The sequence below is a fragment of the Helianthus annuus genome, chromosome 14, assembly GCF_002127325.2.
Source record: "Helianthus annuus cultivar XRQ/B chromosome 14, HanXRQr2.0-SUNRISE, whole genome shotgun sequence".
Classification (NCBI taxonomy): Eukaryota; Viridiplantae; Streptophyta; class Magnoliopsida; order Asterales; family Asteraceae; genus Helianthus; species Helianthus annuus.
The window spans coordinates 130,475,499-130,499,198 of NC_035446.2; the positions used below are offsets into that span (position 1 = coordinate 130,475,499).

The 23,700-nt window shown below is 40.0% G+C and overlaps 1 protein-coding gene across 3 annotated transcripts; it reads right to left on the minus strand.

Moving 5' to 3' along the window:
- Window positions 1–3,152: 3,152 nt before the first annotated feature.
- On the minus strand, window positions 3,153–6,079 carry LOC110903783 (wall-associated receptor kinase-like 2). Of its 3 annotated transcripts, none has more exons than XM_035983272.1 (4): window positions 5,139–6,074; window positions 4,897–5,046; window positions 3,987–4,688; window positions 3,153–3,434 (listed from the first exon to the last, which is right to left on the minus strand). In XM_035983272.1, exons 1-4 carry the CDS (start codon window positions 5,986–5,988, stop codon window positions 3,424–3,426), a joined length of 1,713 nt encoding a protein of 570 aa, XP_035839165.1. In that variant the 5' UTR covers window positions 5,989–6,074; the 3' UTR covers window positions 3,153–3,423. The 3 variants fall into 3 exon arrangements, with proteins under 3 accessions (XP_035839165.1, XP_022005263.1, XP_035839164.1); XM_035983271.1 differs by lacking the exon at window positions 3,153–3,434 and adding an exon at window positions 3,594–3,780; XM_022149571.2 differs by lacking the exon at window positions 3,153–3,434 and having other exon boundaries at window positions 3,438–4,688; window positions 5,139–6,079.
- Window positions 6,080–23,700: the final 17,621 nt, after the last annotated feature.

Below are 23,700 nucleotides of genomic sequence, written 5' to 3' on the forward strand. Positions count from 1 at the left end.
TCTCGATAATTCCGTTTGGGTCGAATGCAGGTATGGGAATCTGGTCTCCTGGGTTAGGTTCTATTTCCATGGGTTGGGTTGGGAACAGTGGTAGTGGCTGTAGTGCAATGATTTGGTCTAAGTTTGGGTCTGCGACAGTAGTAGCTAGTATGTGAAGGTTGGCCAATCGCTTATTGATTATGTCTTGGGTCTGGGCATTCATCTCCCTATTTGCTGCTGCTAAAGCCTTTTGTTTGGCTCGAACCACAATAGATATTGATGATGTCAAACATTTGCTACTGCTGGCTTCATCATTTTTCCAGGTGAACAGACCTGCTAGACTTGCACCAGATACGAACCTTGGTCAGCCGCACCTGACCTAGGCCCCTCGAACCAACCTTAAAAAATACAAAGGAACTCTTAAGCGGCTCGCACAATGGAAATTGTGGTATCAAAGCGCCAAATTACGCGCATACGCTACATGAGTGTGCTAGTTAAGGATGCTTCGTATGATGTGAGGGTCTATGAAATTGGGACCACCTCCCACTTCTCCCACTCGTTTTATCTTCTTTTTCTCAGTTTTCATCATTCATGTCTCAACTTTGGGCATTGATATCTTATTCATCTTAACTCCGATTTGAACATGGTTTGGTTCACTTTAAAGCCCTTACAACATAAAACAGAAATCCACTAAATAGTACTTATATTAACCAAGGTTAATATAAACATATTTGTGCGAAGTTTGGGAAAATAGTACTTTACACCTGGTGAACCATCTCTCTTTTCCACTAATTTTTCCAACACTTGTTGCTTTAAGCCGAGCTCTCTCTTTCCTTAAAGCAATCCCCCCTCCCACCCTTTGATCTTTTGATTTTTCTGCTTAGGCATTCATGAATTGCCTCCCAAGATATAATGAAGCAACACGTATAGAGTTGCATATTAACTCTTACCACGAAAGAGAAGCCCGGTTGAATTAGTGAGACTTCAAGGATTTTTAGTTTCTATAGCAACAAAGTTGACAAGTTTTTTGGTACAAAGGAAGACAGTTATGAAAGGGTTCTGGTTGTTATTTTTGGATGATCACAAATGGATGTTATGTCATAACTGAAACTATTGGGTAATATTGACATAGATGTGAGTTATTAAGTCAAGCAGGTTACTACGTAGTTTGTTTATTATATGTTTTAATTATGGAGTAGCTTTTATTTAATTTAGTTAGGAAGAATACAGTGAGGTTTGACTAAGTTTGGGAATAAACGTTGGTAGAAGAGTGGGACCGGTTCTTTAGGAGCTTTCCTTTAGAATAGGTAATTGCACATGTGATTTTGAAAGTTTCAGTATGTACGTTGGATGATAGCCTATTTAAAGGCATCTTTAGTATTGAATAAAATAACCTGTTTTCTTTTCATTGTTCTTCTCTGCAAGTTTCATATACCCACTTTTGTTTCAGATAACATCACTTTTCAAGCTAGTAAATAAAACCTTTCAATTGAATAAGAGATCTGTTTCCAACATTTGGTATCGGAGCTCATAGGGCTCGATCCTTGGAAGATAGCAGTAGAAAGATAAGCGAGTTTATGTAAGATTCTCGCAAGAAAGAAAGAAAGAAAGAAGCTGATTTAGATCAGCAAAGAAAGAAGAAAGATAGTTGCAACCTGTGAGAGAAAGAAGAAAGAGAGGTGCCGAGAGAAAGAGAAAGAGGAAAACCAGGTGCCGTGAGAAAGAGAAAGAAGAAAGCCAGGTGCAACTTAGAAAGAAAAACCGGTAAGAAAGAGACTCCGGTAAGAAAGAAACTGCGAAAGAATAAATCGACAAAGAAAGAAAGAAAGGCCAGTCGATTCAAAGAAGAAAGAAAGAAACTGAAGAATGGCGATGGTACAAGCAAAAGAAGCAGGCTCGATGTCTTACCAAGTTCCGACTTTGACCTCAACCAATTATCCGGTATGCGCTATCAAAGTTAAATCTATTTTGGATGCGCATGGTCTGTTGGAGATGATCGAACCGAGGGCATTAGGTGAAGACCCAGACCCAAATCAAAACAAGCGCTCGCCTTCCTATTTCAAGCTATACCGGAGGAGATGGTGTCGCAAATGTCGAGTGACACGGACCCGAAGAAAGTGTGGGATGGTTTAAAAACACGATACTTGGGTGTAGATCGAGTTAGGGCGGCTCGAATTGCAACATTGAGAAGAGAGCATGAAGGTTTGCGGTTGAAGGAAGGAGAACTTGTTGATGATGGTGCTACAAAGGTGAGCGGATTGGTTTCAAAGATGAGGGGTCTCGGGTACGAAATTGAAGAAGAAGAAATGGTGAGAAGGCTACTTGATGCAATGCCAAAGTCCTATCTTCAAATTGTAACTTCAATTGAGCAATGCTTCGATTTGGACTCAATGCTCTTTGATGAAGCGGTTGGAAGGCTCAAGGCGTATGAAGAAAGACGGAAAAGCCTTGGTGAAAAGGTGAAGAGCAAGGCCAACTTTTGATGACCGAACAAAAGAATGGTGGAAGTGGTGGACGAGGAAGAGGCCGCGGAAGAGGCTACGGTAGAGGTGAAAGAGGTCGAGGAAGAGGCTCGGGTCGAGGTGACAAAAGTGCATTTCGGTGTTTTAATTGTGGAGAATTTGGACACTTTTCTTATGAGTGCACTAAATGGAAGGCTAAAGACGATGAAGCTAATTTAATCCAGGATGATGATGAGCCGACACTACTTTGAAGAATAAATAATCTATGTCAAGATTAGGGGGTGAGTGTTGGGTAATATTGACATAGATGTGAGTTATTAAGTCAAGCAGGTTATTACATAGTTTGTTTAATTATTATATGTTTTAATTATGGAGTAGCTTTTATTTAATTTAGTTAAAGTGAGGTTTGACTAAGTTTGGGAATAAACGTTGGTAGAAGAGTGGGACCGGTTCTTTAAGAGCTTTCCTTTAGAATAGGTAATTGCACATGTGATTTTGAAAGTTTCAGTATGTACGTTGGATGATAGCCTATTTAAAGGCATCTTTAGTATTGAATAAAATAACCTGTTTTCTTTTCATTGTTCTTCTCTGCAAGTTTCATATACCCATTTTTGTTTCATATAACATCACTTTTCAAGCTAGTAAATAAAACCTTTCAATTGAATAAGAGATCTGGTTCCAACAGAAACATCACATTGTTTCACACCAAAATTGTTCATGAAATGTATCTGTTAATGAATTATTATACATGTTTGTAAAGATTCATTACAATGATTTAAAACTGTTAAACATCAAAGAAATATGATTGATCTCAGTCAGTTCTACCCTTTTACCTACTTGTTTATAAACCCCGAACTTTTTTTAGTAGACATTCAAATTTCAATTGCTCTCATCCATAAGTGATAATCCTATTCACAAGTAAGCTTTGTTGTAGAGAAAAGAGAACCAAAGGAGCAAAATAGTTTGAAACAACCGACCCTTATCAGATGAGATCTGCAAAAGCAACATAGTACTATAAGAATTTTTCTTTAACTCTTGTATACAAATTATTTTACAAGCAAAGCGATACAGAATAAATCATGACTTGATTAAACGCTAACTTAAAACAAAACTCGTCCAATGGTTAATTAATTGTTTCTTTGAAACTTGATGTTGACCAGTTATATGTAAACATCAGTGGATGTTCAACTGTAGAAGGCACATGTGACATTCTAATTCCTTCTAACTCAATAGCTACTTCTTTCATTGTTGGTCTATGTTTCCCATTCGTACTCAAACATCGCGTTGCCAAGTTAGCTATTGCCAAGAGCACACCCTTTGAATCCTCGTTCACAACCACCTGGTCAAAAACAGACATCACACGACCTTCTTCCATGGCAAGCATAAAATATATTGCTAAATTTCTATGTTCGCCAAATTTTGTCAAGGAAATTGGCTTCTCTCTCGTAAAAAGTTCGAGCAAAACAACTCCAAAACTATAGACATCACTTTTCTCGGTGAACTGACTAGATTGGAAGTACTCTGGATCAAAATAACCAAATGTACCTTTGACTGACGTAGTTAAGTGAGTTTGATCTATTGAGACGAATCTGGAGGTTCCAAAGTCAGAAACTTTGGCCCTATACTTCTCATCCAAAAGAATATTGGTGGTCTTGATGTCCCTATGGTATATTGGAATGGAAGTTGCTGAATGTAAGTAAGAGAGTGCTCCTGCAACCTCAGTAGCAATTTGTAATCTCGTGTTCAAAGAGAATTGAAACTCACCGGCATCATCTTGAATAAAGTCATACAACGTGCCGTTTGGGACAAATTCAGAGACGAGTTGAGGAACCTCAGTTTCTAGGCAGCATCCCAATAATTTGACCACATTCCTATGATTGACTTGTGACAGAATCACAACCTCATTGATAAATTGATCTAACTGGCTTTCATCAACAATCTTTGACTTCTTGACAGCGACAATTCTTCCATCTGCTAACATGCCTTTATACACCGTACCTTGACCTCCTCGGCCAAGAATTCTATTCTCGTTATAATTGTCAGTGGCCATCTCCAAGTCTTTGGAGGTGAAAAGTATGGTTTTATCAATTAAGCCTGCATCAGTTGCTTCTTGTTGTTTAAGAAGTAGACCACCATTGCGTTTAAAAAACTTTTCTTTCTGTCTCTTTTCTATGGTTTTCGTGATTACTTTGTGTAATCCATAGATAAACGCCGTTAGGAAAAGCAAACTCAAGCTTATGCTGACACCTAAAATGAGAAAGATAAATGCAGAAAATTAACACAGGAATCCTAGCTAGAAGATTCTACAATTTACTGTTGAAGGTATCTGGTGTTCCCACAAAAGATATCTCTAAGCATGACTAGATTAGCAAGGGTATCAAGTTATTTCTTTCACAAATGTAATATTAGCAAGACTTTTAAAATTTATGTTAAATCTAACCAGAGAGTAGCTTACCCAGAATAACACCTAGTGATGATTTGGGGCCAAATGGTATGTCACAAGACGGTATGGAGAGAATTTGCGATGTAGCATCATCATATTCTGTACTATAGGAGCGGCTACAAAGACCCCCCTTACGTTCACACTCCATACATTTTTCAGTTTCTGATCGAAACCACAAATATAATAACATTAGAAACAAAATAATCAGCACAGAAAGAACTTAGAACTGGCAAAACAAATGAAAAATTGCATACTTCTGCACCCATTTGGTAGATATGGGTTTCCTTCTTCTGATGTACTGCACTGGCACTTTCTGTAACCCTCCAATGTACCGTCATGTAGATAAAACTCGACATCTGTGCACTCTGGGCGCTTAAAAGTTGGAACGTCTTGCGGGTAAATACGTGCTAGTGGCCAAAAAAGTGATATCGGAACAGAATAGTGGTCCCCAGACATAAACCGAAGAGAAAAGTTTCCATTAAGGAATGAATCCTCATCCACCAAGAAGGCGGATCCACATGTTCCATCTGCACCCTGCCTTTCCAATCGTGTTGAATTCAAGGTGAACTGCTGGAGATGATATGGAACTGTCGCTTGGCAACACCCAACGCCATAGCAGTTCTTTAAGTCGATAAAAGTGTCATTGCTACAAGTTGTTGAACATCCTGTGACAGTAGTCCCATCCACATCCTTGATCACAGCATTGCCACATCCCACAGCGACGAATATGTTATGCAATCTGGAAAACAGGAAGGGACTTCCACTGCCTCCAAAGTCGATGTTGCTGATTAAGATTTGACTACTATTTAAGACTCGATTCTTGCAATCAAAGTTCACTGAGGCGTTTACTGTGATTGTTTGTTGTTCCAAACTTACATTCATCACCTCCATGTTTTTGAATACAGACAGATATGGGATTGATGAGTAACAATCAACAGCATACCGTTCGTCCAAAGCACAATGTTCTCCGATTCCAAAAGGGAATGGAATCCCGACCTCCCCGCATCTTTCTTGGCATCCTTTCTTGGCCAAATTAAGAGCTTCTGTTGATTCTGTTGTTAACAGTATCAAGAAAAGTAAATGGAAAATTAGAAGTTGCTTCATTTAATTGACAACAACTATTGAATGAGAGAACATACAGCAGGATAACATAGTCATAACTAAAACTCCAAAAGAAATTATATGGTCAGATGTGCATCATGATTTGATTATTTTTAAAATATTTTTAAAGATCATGGTTGACTTTGAACTTTTGAAGCCTTCCAAATCAAGTGGGTGAGTACTGCATTGATAGATGACAGCAAACAAAATGATTTTTGGGTCAAATAAGATGACTATGCTTTTAGGTGTTCAAACATTGCGTGCTTCATTTTGTCACTAACACTAATTTTCAATTCTCAAATAATATCGGACTTTAATAGAATAATAAAAGATGAAAACCATTTTAGTTATTGATTTAAAACTATAACTTTAGTTGCAAGACGCTAGCGAGCTAGTTAAGACGAATCCTTAAAGCTTCAATAGAGTCTAACTTGAACAAGCTTGAGTCAGGAACTACAATTTTTTTTTACTAATTACAACTTCGCATCCAGTGATATAATCTTGTGCTGTTCGTTCTACAACAACTCTGAATTAAAATCTCGATGATTAAACAAATTATTCAATTTTTTTTGTAAATGGATGAATAAAGATTGTGTTATTCGAACATTTGACATAAAAATTAGACGACATGATAATGCCCAGAGTATGGTGTTACGATGGTACAGTAGTATGGTGTTACGACAGCGATCTTCGATATAGGGGCTGGGACCGCCGGAATGGGATAGATTTTATTTAATTTTGTTAAATTGTTTATACTTTTACAAATAGCCCCGTTACCAAACTCATTTGACCTGTTTATTTCCTGCCTCAACCAAGTGTGTGTGTGTGGGGGGGGGGGATTGAATTTGGTGGGCCATGTCATTTGACCATTGTTAAATGATCATTTTCTTTAAATATATATATATATTTTTTTAAAAACCGTATTTATATACCTACATATTTCATTCCAACATTACCACATACTCTCAAATCAATAATTCCTCTAAAAAATACCTTATAGTAACAAGTTAACCACATGAGAAAAAGTCTCATCAAAATCAGCAACATATTTTTAACTATATTCTTTGGCTACGAACCTTGCATTAAACTGGCTAAAGCGTTACGTATGTCCAGTGGAGATCACATTCATTCCGGTACCGTAATAGGTAAACTTGAAGGAGAAAGAGAAATAACTTTGGGCTTTGTATTTTTTTTCCATTCCTATTCTCCTTTCTCAATAAAAAAAGGGACCTTAAACAAAGTTAAAAGATTACTTCGTTCGTTCTTGATAGTTATTTACTTAATCGGTGAATAGAAGTATACTCTGGATCCGAATCGTGGGAAGTACTCCTTGATCATTTCTACCAGTTTAAATCCCCTAATTCTTTTTATACACATAGAAATACACTTACATAATCTCTATTACGAATCCTTTGTGTACCTTAATGTTCCTAGTTATCCACTCGTTTTTATCAATCTACTTTCGGGTAATACATATAGTAATAGATAGTAATAACCTCTGAAAGCTGATCTTTTGAACCCGATTCAAGTCATGATGACTAATCAAGATATCTTGGGGTAAACAGTCTCTAATACTTATATTTACTTTTCTTAACTTTTGTACATAGGAAATGAGATTCAATCTTTTACTGCAAATTTCTAAGCCGTTTCTTTCACTCATATAACTATCTGGTTTCTTTCATCAACCCCCGAATAATGTGATGAATAAAAAACGTAAATCTATATTCAACTCATGACACTTCCTTCCTAGAAAGAAAAGAAGTAGCGCGAATTTTATGTCTTAACGAATTACACGTAGAGATATTCATAACACACATAGAGGTTAATGGTATTTCATAACTAATTGATTGAGTAGCAGCTCGTAGACCACCTAAAAAGAATATTTATTATTTGAGCCATATCCTGACATAAGGAGGCCAACAGGAGCAATACTTGAAATAGCAATCCATAAAAAAACATCAATATTGAGGTCGGCTAAAACAAGGCGATAACCAAAAGGAATTACTAAATAACTTAATAAAATTGTGTAAGGCCTCCTAATCCAAGATCTCACTCAGCTAAAGCCACCAACAGGTGTGCGGAATCCACCTGATGATTAACCACTGCAGATGAAACACTAGTATGCAAGGATTTGTGAGAGAAATCAAGAATACACTGAGTATTCTTGATGAGGAAGATGAATGACGTCACTCACACAAAGCAGCCGCCAGACAAAACACACACAATGATTAGGGTTAGGTGCACAGAATCGCCGCCTTGTCTATTCCACATAAAGGTATAAATACAAGGCAAACCCGGACTTTCAAGACAAACTAGAAAGCCCGGACAAACAAACTACACAAACAAAACTCTGACTTTTGTCCTAGACAAAACTCAGACAAAAGACCTAAACAAAAACTCAGACAAAAAGCCTTTTCTAAAACTTGGACAAAATGTCCAAGGATAAAACTAGGACTAACTTTCACTATATGTACAATAAAGACCCTATAACTTGGGAGACATGCACTTATCACCTAAAGTGCATTAACAAACTCCCCTTTGATCAGTGCATGGTCTTCATTGGTCTTTAGATCTTCATCCTTTCATTGGTAACATGGGAGTCATGCACTTATCACCTAAGGTGCATTAACAAACTCCCCCTTGATCAGTGCATGGTCTTCATTGGTCTTGAGATCTTCATCCTTTCTTCGAGAACTGCTTCCTGCCCAGACCTTGTTCTTCACACAGAACTGAACCACCTTGATGAACTGGTCAGCTAGAACACGATCTTCTTCATTGTATATTAGAGGCAGGCGCCGAAGCTTCTTCAGATGTGCTTCCCTTAAGTTGGCAAGCCAAATCAGATCCAGCACTTTAGGAATCTCAACCGTCACTTTCTTTTCAGAAATCACTGCTTCCCCAGTCTTGAGATGCACGATCCAGACGCATACAGCTTCTCCAAATCTTCCATCTTATGATGAACGATCCAGATGTACACAGCTTCTCCAAATCTTCCATCTTGAGATGAACAATCCAGACCTGAAACACTTAACCCCGGATTAAGAAACTTGACCCCGGAGACATCGGCCCAAACCTGGATCCCAAAAATAAATTCCAATACCCCAGAATAAACAATTTGAAATATTAAACGATCAACATTTAATAACTTATTTAAACAATTTTTACAACCCTAGAGTATTCTTAATAAGATAACTCGCACATAGAAACAAGAAAGCAAAATCTTTTTGTGGTTTTTCAATTTTTGACTGAAATGGAAATTAACCTACGAACATATTTACACTAATTATCTTTTTGTGAAATCGGAGTAAAGGAATCATATCGGTTTTACTGTCAGTACCCAATACAAGAACCATAGTTTTTTTTTAATCTTTTAGAATGATATTGACAGTTCAAGACGTTCAACGGTATTGTGGTCCACTTAAGTTTTAGCACGCTTTCGAACACTGTTTTCGAGATATGGAATTAAGTGTATTAATACCTGACAATAAATATGTTTACCCACCTCAGAATATACTCCCGTATCAAGGTATGCACGAGAGATCATCTTACTGGTGAGTATACCATTTATCATCTGTTTTGACGTATAAGCTAATGTTAGATACTCACTTATTTGGAATTGAAAACAAGTCCTTTGTGATATAATCACTTATTTAGGAGGAACTTGAATTTCAGATGCAAAGGGCACAGGAGCAAGTCCGTGAACAGGTTAGTACCATCGTACAGACAAAGAGACGAACTTGACTCCCGCAAAATTTTGTGGGACATGTGATTGTTTATCACTTATTTGGGTCGAATGCATCATGTATTAAGGATATTTACAGGTATGTATGGTATCATGGAAGATCTAGACTTGCGTCCCCGTTATTTTCCGGTAAAAGAAACAACCATGATACCCAGATGATAAACAGCATAAAGACCACGTATCTCAGAACCTCGGCAATCTATCAAACGAAATTACGGTACCAAGACCATATATCCGAGAGATGTGCCACACAAGTTACGTAGTTCATTATGTTTATATACCAAAGACAGGTTCTTATTTACGCGTAAAACCTACCGAAGCAACGTATGATGAAGCTGTCACAGTTAACGGTTAATTGATTATAACCATAGTCCTGTATTAGATACGACTAACCGATGTACTATCATTTCCCTTATATCTCAACACGACTTCATTTTAAATTTTACAAATGTTTTTGTATTTTTCTGAAATTTATCCTACAACTAAGTAAAATATTTTTGGAGTTTTTCAATTTTTTCGAAAGCGGTAAGAACTGTACAGAAAAGACAAAATAAAGTTTCTATGCGAGTTTTGAAAGCATTTTACTCTGGGTTGATCATGCCAATCATTCGGACCAGATTTTCAAATCTAGCCCGATCGAATGTTTTCGTAAACAGGTCGGCAAGATTATCCAAGGTGTCTACCCTAACCACTTTTATTAAACCCTTCTCAGCACAGTCGCGAATAAAATGATGCCTAACATCTATGTGATTAGTGCGTGAGTGATTAACTGGATTGTTTGTTATGGAAATGGCAGAGTTGTTATCGACAAGGATAGGAGTTCGAGTAAAATTCAAACCGTAGTCCCTCATTTGCTGCTGAATCCACAAAACCTGAGCACAACAGCTTGAAGCAGCAATGTACTCAGCCTCGCACGTGGATAGAGAAACGGCAACTTGCTTTTTGCATTGCCAAGAGACAAGACGATTCCTAAGAAGTTGTGCGCCGCCAGAGGTTGACTTTCTGTTCATCTGGCACCCTCCGAAATTTGCGTCAGCAAACGCCATCAAATCCAGACCACCTTCAGCTGGATACCACAATCCAAGCTTAGGCGTCCCTTTCAGATATCTGAAAATACGCTTGACTGCTTTCAAGTGAGACTCCTTCGGAGTTGATTGGTACCTAGCACACAAACAAACAGAGAACATAATATCTGGTCGTGAAGTAGTAAGATACATCAGTGAACCTATCATTGCTCGATATAGAGTCGGATCCACTTCAGGATCTTTCACATTATCGGGTGAAAGCCTCAGATTAGTCGGGAGAGGCGTGTCATAGGGTAAGCTATCTTCCAATCCAAATCTTTTGAGAATCTCGTGGACATACTTTGTCTGATGCACTGTCACACCCCGATTTCCACGTGTCTCACCGGTGGGCCCGGTGGGGGATTACCGTGACGATGTTGGCAACAATATAGTCAAACCACACAATTATATAATGCACAGCGGAAGCATAAGATATATATATAAACTTCAACCTCTGGTTGTAATATCAAATGTATTACAGAAGTTGAATATATCCACAGCGGATCAAAATAAATAAATGTTGTTCATTCAGATACGACATCGAGTTTGCGAGACTATTCGTGATGCTTAGGCAGCTAATACCAGCCAAATTCGTATAGTACCTGCACTTAATCTTTTTGGGGAAAATACGTCAGTTTACACTGGTAAATACATTCAACTGACACATTTGAAAATGTTTATTAAAATTGATTTGAATGCACAAGGCACAAACTCTTTTATAACTTGGGAAAATTATAATAATCTTGTGAACGTTTTACATGTTCTTTTATGCGTTCAGTAGCCCGGGTCGTGCCGGGTTAAAGATTTAAAGACACACCACATTGCGTAAAACCGTAGAATAAAAACCAACGGCTACGTCTTTTAATTTAATGTCGACACTTTATACCGGGTGTACGCCTACACCGGGATGTCGATGGTCGTGGCCATTTCGTAAAATGATGCCAAGGATATCCGGGACAACGGTCATTAAACCCCCCAAAGGCTTTTAAGCAACAAAACTGTTTAAATGAGCCGATCATATTATTTAATTAACCACCTAAGCGATGGAAGAATATAATGCTCAATCAAGCGGTATTAATATACCGTAACCCAAGCCCATATAGGGGAAATAAGTTAAAGTATTTACCTTTGCAAGTATATTTCCTTAATTTGGATTAAATCACCGATAGCTTTTACTGGGGCTCCTAATCTGGAACGAAGGTTTTAGTTAACCTCTTAGAATCCTAACGAGTCGTTATAATGGCCGTAGCCTAGACCGGTTGGTTCCGATATATATAGATATGGTTTAATCGCGCGAAAAGGCGAAAACCGAGAATGGAGTGTGATTCTGACCCAACAAGTTCAGAGACTTGTTTTATACGGGTTTATGGTTCACACTCTGGATTTTGGGGTTCAAATAATATAATTTGACCTGTATCGGCTAATTTATGAAAACTAGTTTCATAAGCCGTACCGTGTGCGCAATTAGCGAAACGGTTAACCATGAGAGTCGTACGCTTATTTCCTAAGTCAATATGCCTTAAATAGGTTGTGGTATCGGTAGGATACCTTCCGTGACGCCCGTAACGAGTTTAAGTTGATATTATGCCCCGTAGGGGCTTTTCGGTCATTTTAAAGACTTTTAAAGAGCTTTTCGAGTTCTACAGGAAATCTGAGTTTCCCGAACAGCTTATAAAGCTTAAAATACTTTATTTATTATTTAAAATCAGTAGTAATTGGGATCGGGTCAAAAGACCTTGTGAAACTCATGTTTTGGCCGAAAAGGGCATATTCGGTATTTACCGAACCGTAGCCATAACCGCAGGTTATGAGCGAGGTAAAAATTATTAAAAATCTTTAAAATTCCCAAAATATTATTTTAATACAGTGGGTAAAAGTTTTGGTGACGAAATCTTGGTTTAGATAGGTGTTATGCTAATTGCGCCGTTAATTTCTAAAGTTTACTTTAATTGCGCCATTTAGCATAACTCTCATTCTAGACCTCGGATTGACGTGAAACTTTAAGGACATGCTTATAATTTAATAAGCAAGGTTCTGGTCCGTTCACGCGTCCGAATTACTCGTTTTAATTTCAAAAGGCCGTTACGGTCAACTTTTAGGCGAATGACGGAAATGCGCAAAAGACTCGGATAACTCGTGAACCGACCACAGAGGTTTATACCAACATGTGACCTGGTCCTAATAGAGTCCTAAGGCATATCTATACCTCACTAAAACGGGTCAGAACTGAAGTCAAAGCAAAAGTCAAACTTTTGCGACATTCGGCTCCGAACCGGGTCAATATAGCAAATGATCGATTCAAACGAGCGCAAACAAGTTTATATGCTTAATATCATGTTTTATAAGTGTCAAAACAGGTTTCATAACATATACATTACAGATTATGCATAAATCGCTAAAATAGCTTTCTGTTGACTTTTAACCGCACGTTTGACTCGATATTTGACATAGTTAGAGTGGTGATCAGGGGGAACCCTTTTAGAGGTTTATTACCCACATAAATACCAACTCAAAACTACTTTTGATCCATCATAAGACTGAACCATTTGCAAGTTATTGTAATGACAACCGTTAGTTACGACGGTTGTGTTTATAAGCTACATCTATGGAAATGTATGACCAAAATGGTTATGAACGACTTACAGAAGTGTGTTCTTGCTTATAGAGCAGAGATGGATGCTAGAGAGCTCTTAGAATGATCAGATAGAAGTGTTTGTGTTGTGTGAATGTTATGAGCCAAACTTGGCTATTTATAGTGAAACTAAGCCCTCAAGATCATCACAACTCAGTCTACATTTGATCATGGATCATGGGCAGGTGTCCCTAAGGTGTATGGGTCAAGTGTAGGGTGCCCATGCCTCATTTATTGAGGTTAGATTGTTCACAATGCTCAAAAGGCAAGAAACTACAAAGTTTCTGCATCTGGGCACTTTACGCGACCCGCATGGAAGTTCCATGCCATTTTAATGCGGGTCGCCTGGGATTCAAATAACAGACGCGTAATAGAGGAGGCTCGCGGCCCGCCTCAACTTAGCCATAACCTTCACGCGGGTCGCGAGAGGTCTGATTTCCAGAAATTCTAAATCGTTTGTAATGATTATCAGAATCCGGTAATTAATAACGAAATCTTTCGTAATGATTTACCTGACCTTTCGGGTTTGAAGGGGTAACTTTGCGGTTTGGCCCTCGGTTATTTACCGAAAGGGGCCTCGTGTTATTTACCCGCATTATTAAGTCCCCGGTTAGTTTATTAATTCTTTGGAAAGCCTTAACTTTCACTGTTGACGCTTTTAACCCTTCTCATACGAATTTGAGTATAACTCTTTCGTTTTAAGACGGAACTTCGCGGAATTTATACAGTATATTCTAGTGAGCGTATAATATTGTTACGAAGCCTTGGGAACGTTAAAGGGTCACTCAGAGGTATAATTAAACATGTTGACACAGTTAACCCCTGTAGTTCGTAATCTCTCACTTTCTTCCGCGTTTCGCTTCCGTACGATTTATGATTTATTCGTTTGAAGGTACAAGCATTTATTTAGGGTTATTATACAGTATATTTACCCTTGTTGACATTTATAACCCTCGAATTTATATACTTTCAAGGTTTGTCAAAATTAGTCCTTTATTTATTATGGATGCCACGTGTAATCAATGACACGTGTTAACACATCATTGGACACAAAAATTCGAGGTGTTACATCCTCACCCCCTTAAAATAAATCTCGACCCGAGATTTACTCAAATAAATAGGGGTACTTTTCTTTCATTGTAGCTTCGACTTCCCACGTATATTCAGGACCTCTACGAGCATCCCATTTGACTTTTACAATCGGTACGTGCTTTCTGCAAAGCTTCTTTACCTGTCGATCCTCAATCGACAAAGGTTTTTCTATAAACTTTAAGCTCTCATCTATATGCACATCTGTGTGTGGAATCACCAATGATTCATCGGCGAAGCACTTTTTGAGATTGCAGATGTGGAATACGTTATGAATTCCATTGAGCTCTTCAGGCAAGTTCAACTTATAGGCAACTGATCCGATACGTTCAACGACCTCAAAAGGTCCTATGTATCTCGGACTCAGCTTGCCCTTTTTGCCGAAACGCATCACCCCTTTCCAAGGTGATACTTTAAGCAACACCTTTTCACCTACATCAAAGTGAAAATCCTTACGCTTTGGATCAGCGTAGCTCTTCTGCCTATCGCGGGCAGCCTTGAGACGTTCCCGGATCTAGACAATCTTGTCCGTCGTCTGGAAAACAATCTCTGGTCCTGTTAATTGGACCTCTCCTACTTCCGCCCAACAAACAGGCGATCTACATTTCCTACCGTATAATGCCTCGAAAGGCGCAGCCTTTATGCTGGTGTGGTAGCTATTATTGTAGGAGAATTCGATCAGGGGTAGATTCTTATCCCAGTTACCGCCTAAATCGATTGCACATGCACGAAGCATGTCTTCAAGCGTTTGTATAGTACGCTCACTTTGACCGTCCGTCTGTGGATGGTAAGCCGTACTAAAGTTTAAACGCGTGCCCAAAGATTGCTGGAAACTCTTCCAGAAGTGAGATGTGTATCTAGTATCCCTGTCGGAGATAATAGACACAGGTATGCCGTGTAAGGCTACAATCTTATCAACATAGAGTTGGGCTAACATATCGGAGCTATACGTCTCCTTGATGGGTAGAAAATGAGCTGATTTAGTCAGCCTATCGACTATGACCCATATTGTATCGTTTCCTTTCCTGGTTTTGGGTAACTTGGTTATGAAGTCCATAGTTACGCATTCCCACTTCCACTCGGGAAGTTCAGGCTGTTGTAGCAAGCCAGACGGCTTTTGGTGCTCGGCTTTGACTTGAGCACAAGTCAAGCACTTTGCTACATGGGCGGCTACAGACTTTTTCAAGCCTATCCACCAATAATTTGCCTTTAAGTCTTGGTACATCTTGTCAGCACCAGGATGAACTGAGTATTTGGAACTATGGGCTTCCTGGAGAACAACATCTCGTAGTCCTCCATAAATCGGAACCCATATACGTCCGTTCAACCTAAGAATTCCATCCTTGCTAAGAGTCAACTGCTCCTCAGTTACTCCCAGCTTTTCATTAGGGTAATTAGCTTCCAACACAGCCTCTCGTTGTGCAGCTAATATCCTCTCAATCAAATTGTTCTTGACTTCAATGCTCTTGGCATTGATTCGAATAGGTTTTACCCTTTCTTTCCTGCTCAAGGCATCGGCGACTACATTCGCCTTGCCGGGATGGTACCTGATTTCACAATCGTAGTCATTCAAGGTTTCCATCCAACGGCGCTGCCTCATGTTCAACTCCTTCTGGTTGAACAGGTGCTGGAGGCTTTTGTGATCAGAATAAATCACGAACTTAATACCATAAAGGTAATGCCTCCATAATTTCAGTGCAAATACAACGGCACCCAACTCCAAATCATGGGTGGTGTAATTCTTTTCATGCACCTTTAATTGCCTTGAAGCATAGGCAATCACCTTGCCCTTCTGCATAAGCACACACCCCATGCCTGTGTGTGATGCATCGCAGTAAACTACGAATTCATCTGTACCTTCCGGTAATGTCAGCACAGGTGCGTTGCTTAGCTTTTGCTTCAGTATTTCGAAGGACTCTTGCTGCTTTGGGCCCCAAACAAACTTTTCTTTCTTCTTGGTTAGGGAGGTCAAGGGCGCAGCAATCCTTGAAAAATTTTCAATAAACCTCCTGTAGTATCCTGCTAACCCCAGGAAGCTACGGATTTCGGTAGGCGTCTTTGGCTCTTGCCAGTTCATGACTGCCTCTACCTTAGCGGGATCCACTTGGATACCACGCTCACTCACAACGTGTCCTAAAAACTGAACCTCTCGTAGCCAGAATTCACATTTCGAGAATTTGGCGTAGAGTTTCTCACGCTGTAGTAATTCGAGAATGCAACGGAGGTGCTTCTCGTGGTCTACTTGGTTCTTGGAATATATAAGGATATCGTCGATGAAGACTATGACAAATTTGTCCAAATACGGCTTGCGGACGCGATTCATGAGATCCATGAACGCAGCCGGTGCATTTGTGAGCCCAAAAGGCATCACTAGGAACTCGTAATGACCATAGTGAGTCCTAAATGCAGTCTTGTGTACATCTTCATCTCTGACCCTTAGCTGATGATAGCCCGACCTCAAGTCGATCTTTGAGAAATAGCTTGCTCCTTGCAGCTGGTCGAACAGATCATCGATCCTTGGCAAAGGATATCTGTTCTTTATGGTAACTTTATTTAGCTCTCGGTAGTCGATGCACAACCGCATCGATCCGTCCTTCTTCTTTACAAATAGGACTGGTGCTCCCCAGGGAGATGAACTAGGTCTGATAAAACCTTTCGCCAGCAGTTCATCCAACTGGGTCCTCAGTTCTTTCATTTCCGTCGGAGCTAATCTGTAAGGTGCTCTTGCTATCGGAGCCGCTCCAGGAATGATGTCTATTCTGAACTCCACTTGTCTATCTGGTGGCAAACCAGGTAGTTCTTCGGGAAAAACCTCGGGATATTCAGAAATGACAGGAAGATCCTCGATCTTCGGCTTAGGTTCTTCTATTATCACCTGAGCCATGTAAATTACACAGCCTCTGTTCAAACACCTTGAAGCTTTCAGCATAGATACGTCTTCGGGCAACCCGTACTGCGTATCTCCTCGAATAGTAAGCGATTCACCACTCGGAGTCTTTAGCACTATATGCCTCTTGCCGCAAATGATTTGGGCCTGATTACGGGATAACCAGTCCATGCCTAGCACAATGTCAAAACCCGCTAATTTGAAGGGAAGTAGAGATAAAGGAAAAGAATGGTTCCTAATGGACATTTCACATCCTTCTAGAACAGTTGAGACGGTTTCTATCGTGCCGTCTGCTAATTCTACTTCGTATTTCACGTCAAGGGTTTTGATAGGCATATTTAGTAGTTGGCAAAATTTCTGGTCTACAAAGGATTTATCAGCGCCAGAATCGAATAGTACTCTTGCAAATATATTATTTACGAGAAAAGTACCTGTAAGCACGTTGTCGTTCTGGACTGCTTCCTTTGCATCCATGCGAAAAACTCTCGCATTTGACTTCTTTGTCTCTTCCGCCTTCTTGGCATACTTTGGGCAGTTACTCTTGATATGCCCCTTTTCATTACAACCATAGCAGGTTGCATCCTTGATCTTTTTGCACTCCACAGTCTTATGATCCTTGGACTTGCATAGTCCACAGGAAGGAGTCTTTGATTGCGACTGTGAGTTCGATGCAAATCTGCATTTCCCAGAGTGGGGTTTCTTGCAGATTTTGCAGTTGGGCCTTTCATCAGCTTGCCCATCTTTCTTCGCCTCCGACCCTCTTTTGCCTTCACCGTTTCCACGGTGCTTCTTCCCTGATCTTCGTGATGTATCATCCTCACGTTTTCTCTTCTCAGCCTCCTTGTTCCTTTGAGTCCTCAGACGGACAGCGTCTAAGGTGAGAGACAAGGAGAGGTCAGTAACTGACCTGAAGGTCGTCGGCCGGGAGGCTTTTACACTCGCCTTTATTGCGGGCTCCAAGCCCCCAATAAAACGGGCGATTCTTCGAGGTTCCGGTGTCACAAGGTATGGGACCAGACGAGACATGGTATTGAAACTCGTCAAATACGCCTGGCAGTCCAGGTTCGTCATCACCAGTGACACAAAGTCAGCCTCGATCTTCTCAACCTCATGCTGAGGGCAGTAGTTTTCCTTAATGAGAGCAATAAATTCCTCCCATGTCATCTTGTACAAAGCAGACTTACCAGATGCCTGCACCAACGCCCTCCACCATGCCAGGGCCTCGCCCTTGAATGATTGGGACACATACTTCACCACATCCCTCCCTGCACACCCGCTGATGTCCACAATAGTGTCCATCTCATCTAGCCAGGTGATACAATCAACAGCACCTTTCTCCCCTGTAAATTCCGGGGCTTACAAGATACAAAATACTTGTAATTGCAACCCTTAGCACTTGATGCATCAGTATATTCTCTATCGCGATGAACGCTGTTCTCAGTGGACGAGTGTTTGTCGTCATCTTTCTTGGGTTCAGAGGGTGGTTTGGAGTGTGTCTTTGGTTTAGAGGGTGGTTTTGACACGGTTCTGCCTTGGGACTCAGTATATTGACGATCAAGAGCTGCCTGAACAGCATTGTCAATCAGAGCCTTCAGTTGTGCGCCTGTCAGATGCACTGGCGCATTGTCGTAGTCATCTTCATTAGTATGGCTGTTCTCTCCATTGGGATCCGCCATTGTAACTTGAATCTGTTACAGAAGATAACAAAATTTTATTCAGGAGATTATTATATAATTGTCTTTTATGACAATTTGTCAACCATGGTACAGAGACCATATTCGGTTAACTTATTATTTCATTATATATTAGGATTTGAATATATCCTATTTCAGCTATATAAATAGTATTGGCGGCATAAAGCCTAATCATGATGATGTTTTATAATGTTAGCCGAGATTTCAGAGAATCAAAGGCATAGAGGTTTGAACCGTAGTTCTCTTACCCCTTTCTGGCAGGGAGTCATAGACCACCACTTTCTTTTGTCGTTATAAGACAATTATTACGGCCCATAGGCACTACACCTCCAATGGATGTTTTTAATATGGTTGGCCCGTAGGCACTACATCTCTAATGGATGTTTTAATAATATTGGCCCGTAGGCACTACATCACTAATGGATGTTTTAATAATATTGGCCCGTAGGCACTACATCACTAATGGATGTTTTAATAATATTGGCCCGTAGGCACTACATCACTAATGGATGTTTTAATAATATTGGCCCGTAGGCACTACATCACTAATGGATGTTTTAATAACATTGGCCCGTAGGCACTACATCACTAATGGATGTTTTAATAACATTGATCACCTTCATTGGTGATTTAACCCACGATTTATAAATCATTTAGTTGGGTTTTGAAATCCTTAAAGGATTATTGTATAAGAATGACGTGCGTGATTTTAACGAATCACATCTGCCATGATGGTTAACATGCGTACAGAGGTTAACAGGGAATCAGAATCCTTTCATTTAGGTCGTACCATCTTGACTGGATCTTAAAAGACACCAAGCTAGGTTTCACCTTTTAAGATTCTTTATTTAGGCAGATCAATTAAAAGGATTGGTTTTGATTTATTTTATACATATTAAAACAAAACTCATAACATACATTCCAAAATCTCAAATACAATTACATATTGCCCTAAACGGGTCTTTCAAATAGTACATACCTCCATAGAGGTTTAAAATAAGTGACAAGTCCACGCAGGGACTAATACAAGATAGGTGTCCATGTAAGGACTAAAGATAAGTCCACGTAGGGACTAAAATACGATAAGTTGTCCAACAGGGACTTATTTCAAAGTGGAAATTACATTAGTACAACTATCAAGGGCTAATGGTCACGTTTCTTCTTTTTGCCCTTTAGTAGGTTCGCCAAGCCCTTGAGAAATCCTCGGTGGCTTTTCTTCTCTTCCTCGAACTCTCTCTCCACACGATCTAGTCGATGGAGTATTTCTTCCTGTTCAGGAGGAGAAAAACGTGGTTGTGGCGCTTGTTGCGGAACTGGGGGTCTGGGAGGTATTGGATACCCATGAGCTGAGTAGTCCGGTGGTCCCATGTTTCCATGTGCTCCGTCTGGGTAGCGCGCATTATATCTTGCCGACACCACATATGGGTCGCGCTCATAGCCGTAGTTGTATTGTGCTTGTGACGGTTCGAACGGGTTGTAAGCCATCGGACCCGTGTAAGCAGGTATGGGTTGGTCATACCCAAATGGTGGCGAATTTGGTGCAGCTGGTGCGGAGTTCGCCTCCTGTACAGGACTTGAAGGTCCTTCTTCTTGTAGTGGCGGATAGTGGCTACTACTAGAGTGTCGAGGAGTGCTGAAGTGGATACCCCCTCCTCCTCGTGTAGACATACGAGCATTCGTCCTCCTACGCCTTGGCGGATCAGGTATTACTGGTTGCGCCGGTGGCGGAGGTGGTGGCGTAACTGCCTCAAAGCGTGAATCCTCAGAGGGATCCTGTGGATGTCGCAGTTGTTGTGATGTCTGTTGAGGTGGCGTGTAGTACCACTCATGTCGGTCAAACAACGCTTGGAAACTGTCTGGCCCCTGATAGGGTGTGCCATGGAAGGATGACCCATCAGAGACTTCTATCGGATGCGTGGGCGTACCACGAGCTGGTTCAGTAGGATCCTCATCTTCCTCCATGGGATCTTCAGAAAAGTGGTCTTGTGGCCCTAGTGGAACAAAACCTGAAGGTTCCTGTATGTAGTCAGCCGGATTAAACTGACCTATGTAGTATGGAGTAGGGTCGTCGTAATTTCGGTGCGATACCGAACGTTGTAGAGGTATGAAGGAAGGTTGTGGGTTGTTGGGATCATTCTCTGAGTTTGGCCCAAAGGAGTGCCGGTAGGATGGCGTCGAGCTGTGCGAAGTGGAATGCCTCGCGGGTTCGTAGAGATCTCTTCGTCGTTGTGGCTCTTCGCTCCGTGTCATCGAAGGATGTCTTGTACCAGATGGTCCAGCTTCGTTATCGTGATGTGTCACGACTTCTCCTCTGACTCTTCTTCCTCTTCCTCTTCCTCGGAATATAACAGGTGGCATTTTCCTGCTTTATAAAACTTTAAATTCCAATAATAAAAGAAAAAGACAAAATTTTGTTATTCCTCCTCGAATTGTTATTCCAATTTTGTCCTAAGTTCTTGTCTAGACTCAAGTATGTGCAATTGTGTCATTGAGATTAAACACAATAGGATAGTGTTTAATTCACTCAATGTTGGCTCTGATACCAACCTGTCACACCCCGATTTCCACGTGTCTCACCGGTGGGCCCGGTGGGGGATTACCGTGACGATGTTGGCAACAATATAGTCAAACCACACAATTATATAATGCACAGCGGAAGCATAAGATAAATATATAAACTTCAACCTCTGGTTGTAATATCAAATGTATTACAGAAGTTGAATATATCCACAGCGGATCAAAATAAATAAATGTTGTTCATTCAGATATGACATCGAGTTTGCGAGACTATTCGTGATGCTTAGGCAGCTAATACCAGCCAAATTCGTATAGTACCTGCACTTAATCTTTTTGGGGAAAATACGTCAGTTTACACTGGTAAATACATTCAACTGACACATTTGAAAATGTTTATTAAAATTGATTTGAATGCACAAGGCACAAACTCTTTTATAACTTGGGAAAATTATAATAATCTTGTAAACGTTTTACATGTTCTTTTATGCGTTCAGTAGCCCGGGTCGTGCCGGGTTAAAGATTTATAGACACACCACATTGCGTAAAACCGTAGAATAAAAACCAACGGCTATGTCTTTTAATTTAATGTCGACACTTTATACCGGGTGTACGCCTACACCGGGATGTCGATGGTCGTGGCCATTTCGTAAAATGATGCCAAGGATATCCGGGACAACGGTCATTAAACCCCCCAAAGGCTTTTAAGCAACAAAACTGTTTAAATGAGCCGATCATATTATTTAATTAACCACCTAAGCGATGGAAGAATATAATGCTCAATCAAGCGGTATTAATATACCGTAACCCAAGCCCATATAGGGGAAATAAGTTAAAGTATTTACCTTTGCAAGTATATTTCCTTAATTTGGATTAAATCACCGATAGCTTTTACTGGGGCTCCTAATCTGGAACCAAGGTTTTAGTTAACCTCTTAGAATCCTAACGAGTCGTTATAATGGCCGTAGCCTAGACCGGTTGGTTCCGATATATATAGATATGGTTTAATCGCGCGAAAAGGCGAAAACCGAGAATGGAGTGTGATTCTGACCCAACAAGTTCAGAGACTTGTTTTATACGGGTTTATGGTTCACACTCTGGATTTTGGGGTTCAAATAATATAATTTGACCTGTATCGGCTAATTTATGAAAACTAGTTTCATAAGTCGTACCGTGTGCGCAATAGGCGAAACGGTTAACCATGAGAGTCGTACGCTTATTTCCTAAGTCAATATGCCTTAAATAGGTTGTGGTATCGGTAGGATACCTTCCGTGACGCCCGTAACGAGTTTAAGTTGATATTATGCCCCGTAGGGGCTTTTCGGTCATTTTAAAGACTTTTAAAGAGCTTTTCGAGTTCTACAGGAAATCTGAGTTTCCCGAACAGCTTATAAAGCTTAAAATACTTTATTTATTATTTAAAATCAGTAGTAATTGGGATCGGGTCAAAAGACCTTGTGGAACTCATGTTTTGGCCGAAAAGGGCATATTCGGTATTTACCGAACCGTAGCCATAACCGCAGGTTATGAGCGAGGTAAAAATTATTAAAAATCTTTAAAATTCCCAAAATATTATTTTAATACAGTGGGTAAAAGTTTTGGTGACGAAATCTTGGTTTAGATAGGTGTTATGCTAATTGCGCCGTTAATTTCTAAAGTTTACTTTAAATGCGCCATTTAGCATAACTCTCATTCTAGACCTCGGATTGACGTGAAACTTTAAGGACATGCTTATAATTTAATAAGCAAGGTTCTGGTCCGTTCACGCGTCCGAATTACTCGTTTTAATTTCAAAAGGCCGTTACGGTCAACTTTTAGGCGAATGACGGAAATGCGCAAAAGACTCGGATAACTCATGAACCGACCACAGAGGTTTATACCAACATGTGACCTGGTCCTAATAGAGTCCTAAGGCATATCTATACCTCACTAAAACGGGTCAGAACTGAAGTCAAAGCAAAAGTCAAACTTTTGCGACATTCGGCTCCGAACCGGGTCAATATAGCAAATGATCGATTCAAACGAGCGCAAACAAGTTTATATGCTTAATATCATGTTTTATAAGTGTCAAAACAGGTTTCATAACATATACA

Excerpts from the sequence above, each read along its gene's own strand:
- LOC110903783 (XM_022149571.2), bottom strand. The coding sequence starts at position 5,988 with ATGAAGCAACTTCTAATTTTCCATTTACTTTTCTTGATACTGTTAACA. Across the intron at positions 5,047-5,138 it reads TCTACCAAATGGGTGCAGAA|AAACTGAAAAATGTATGGAG; the intron begins GTATGCAATTTT and ends GGTTTCGATCAG. Across the intron at positions 4,689-4,896 it reads ATCACTAGGTGTTATTCTGG|GTGTCAGCATAAGCTTGAGT; the intron begins GTAAGCTACTCT and ends TTCTCATTTTAG.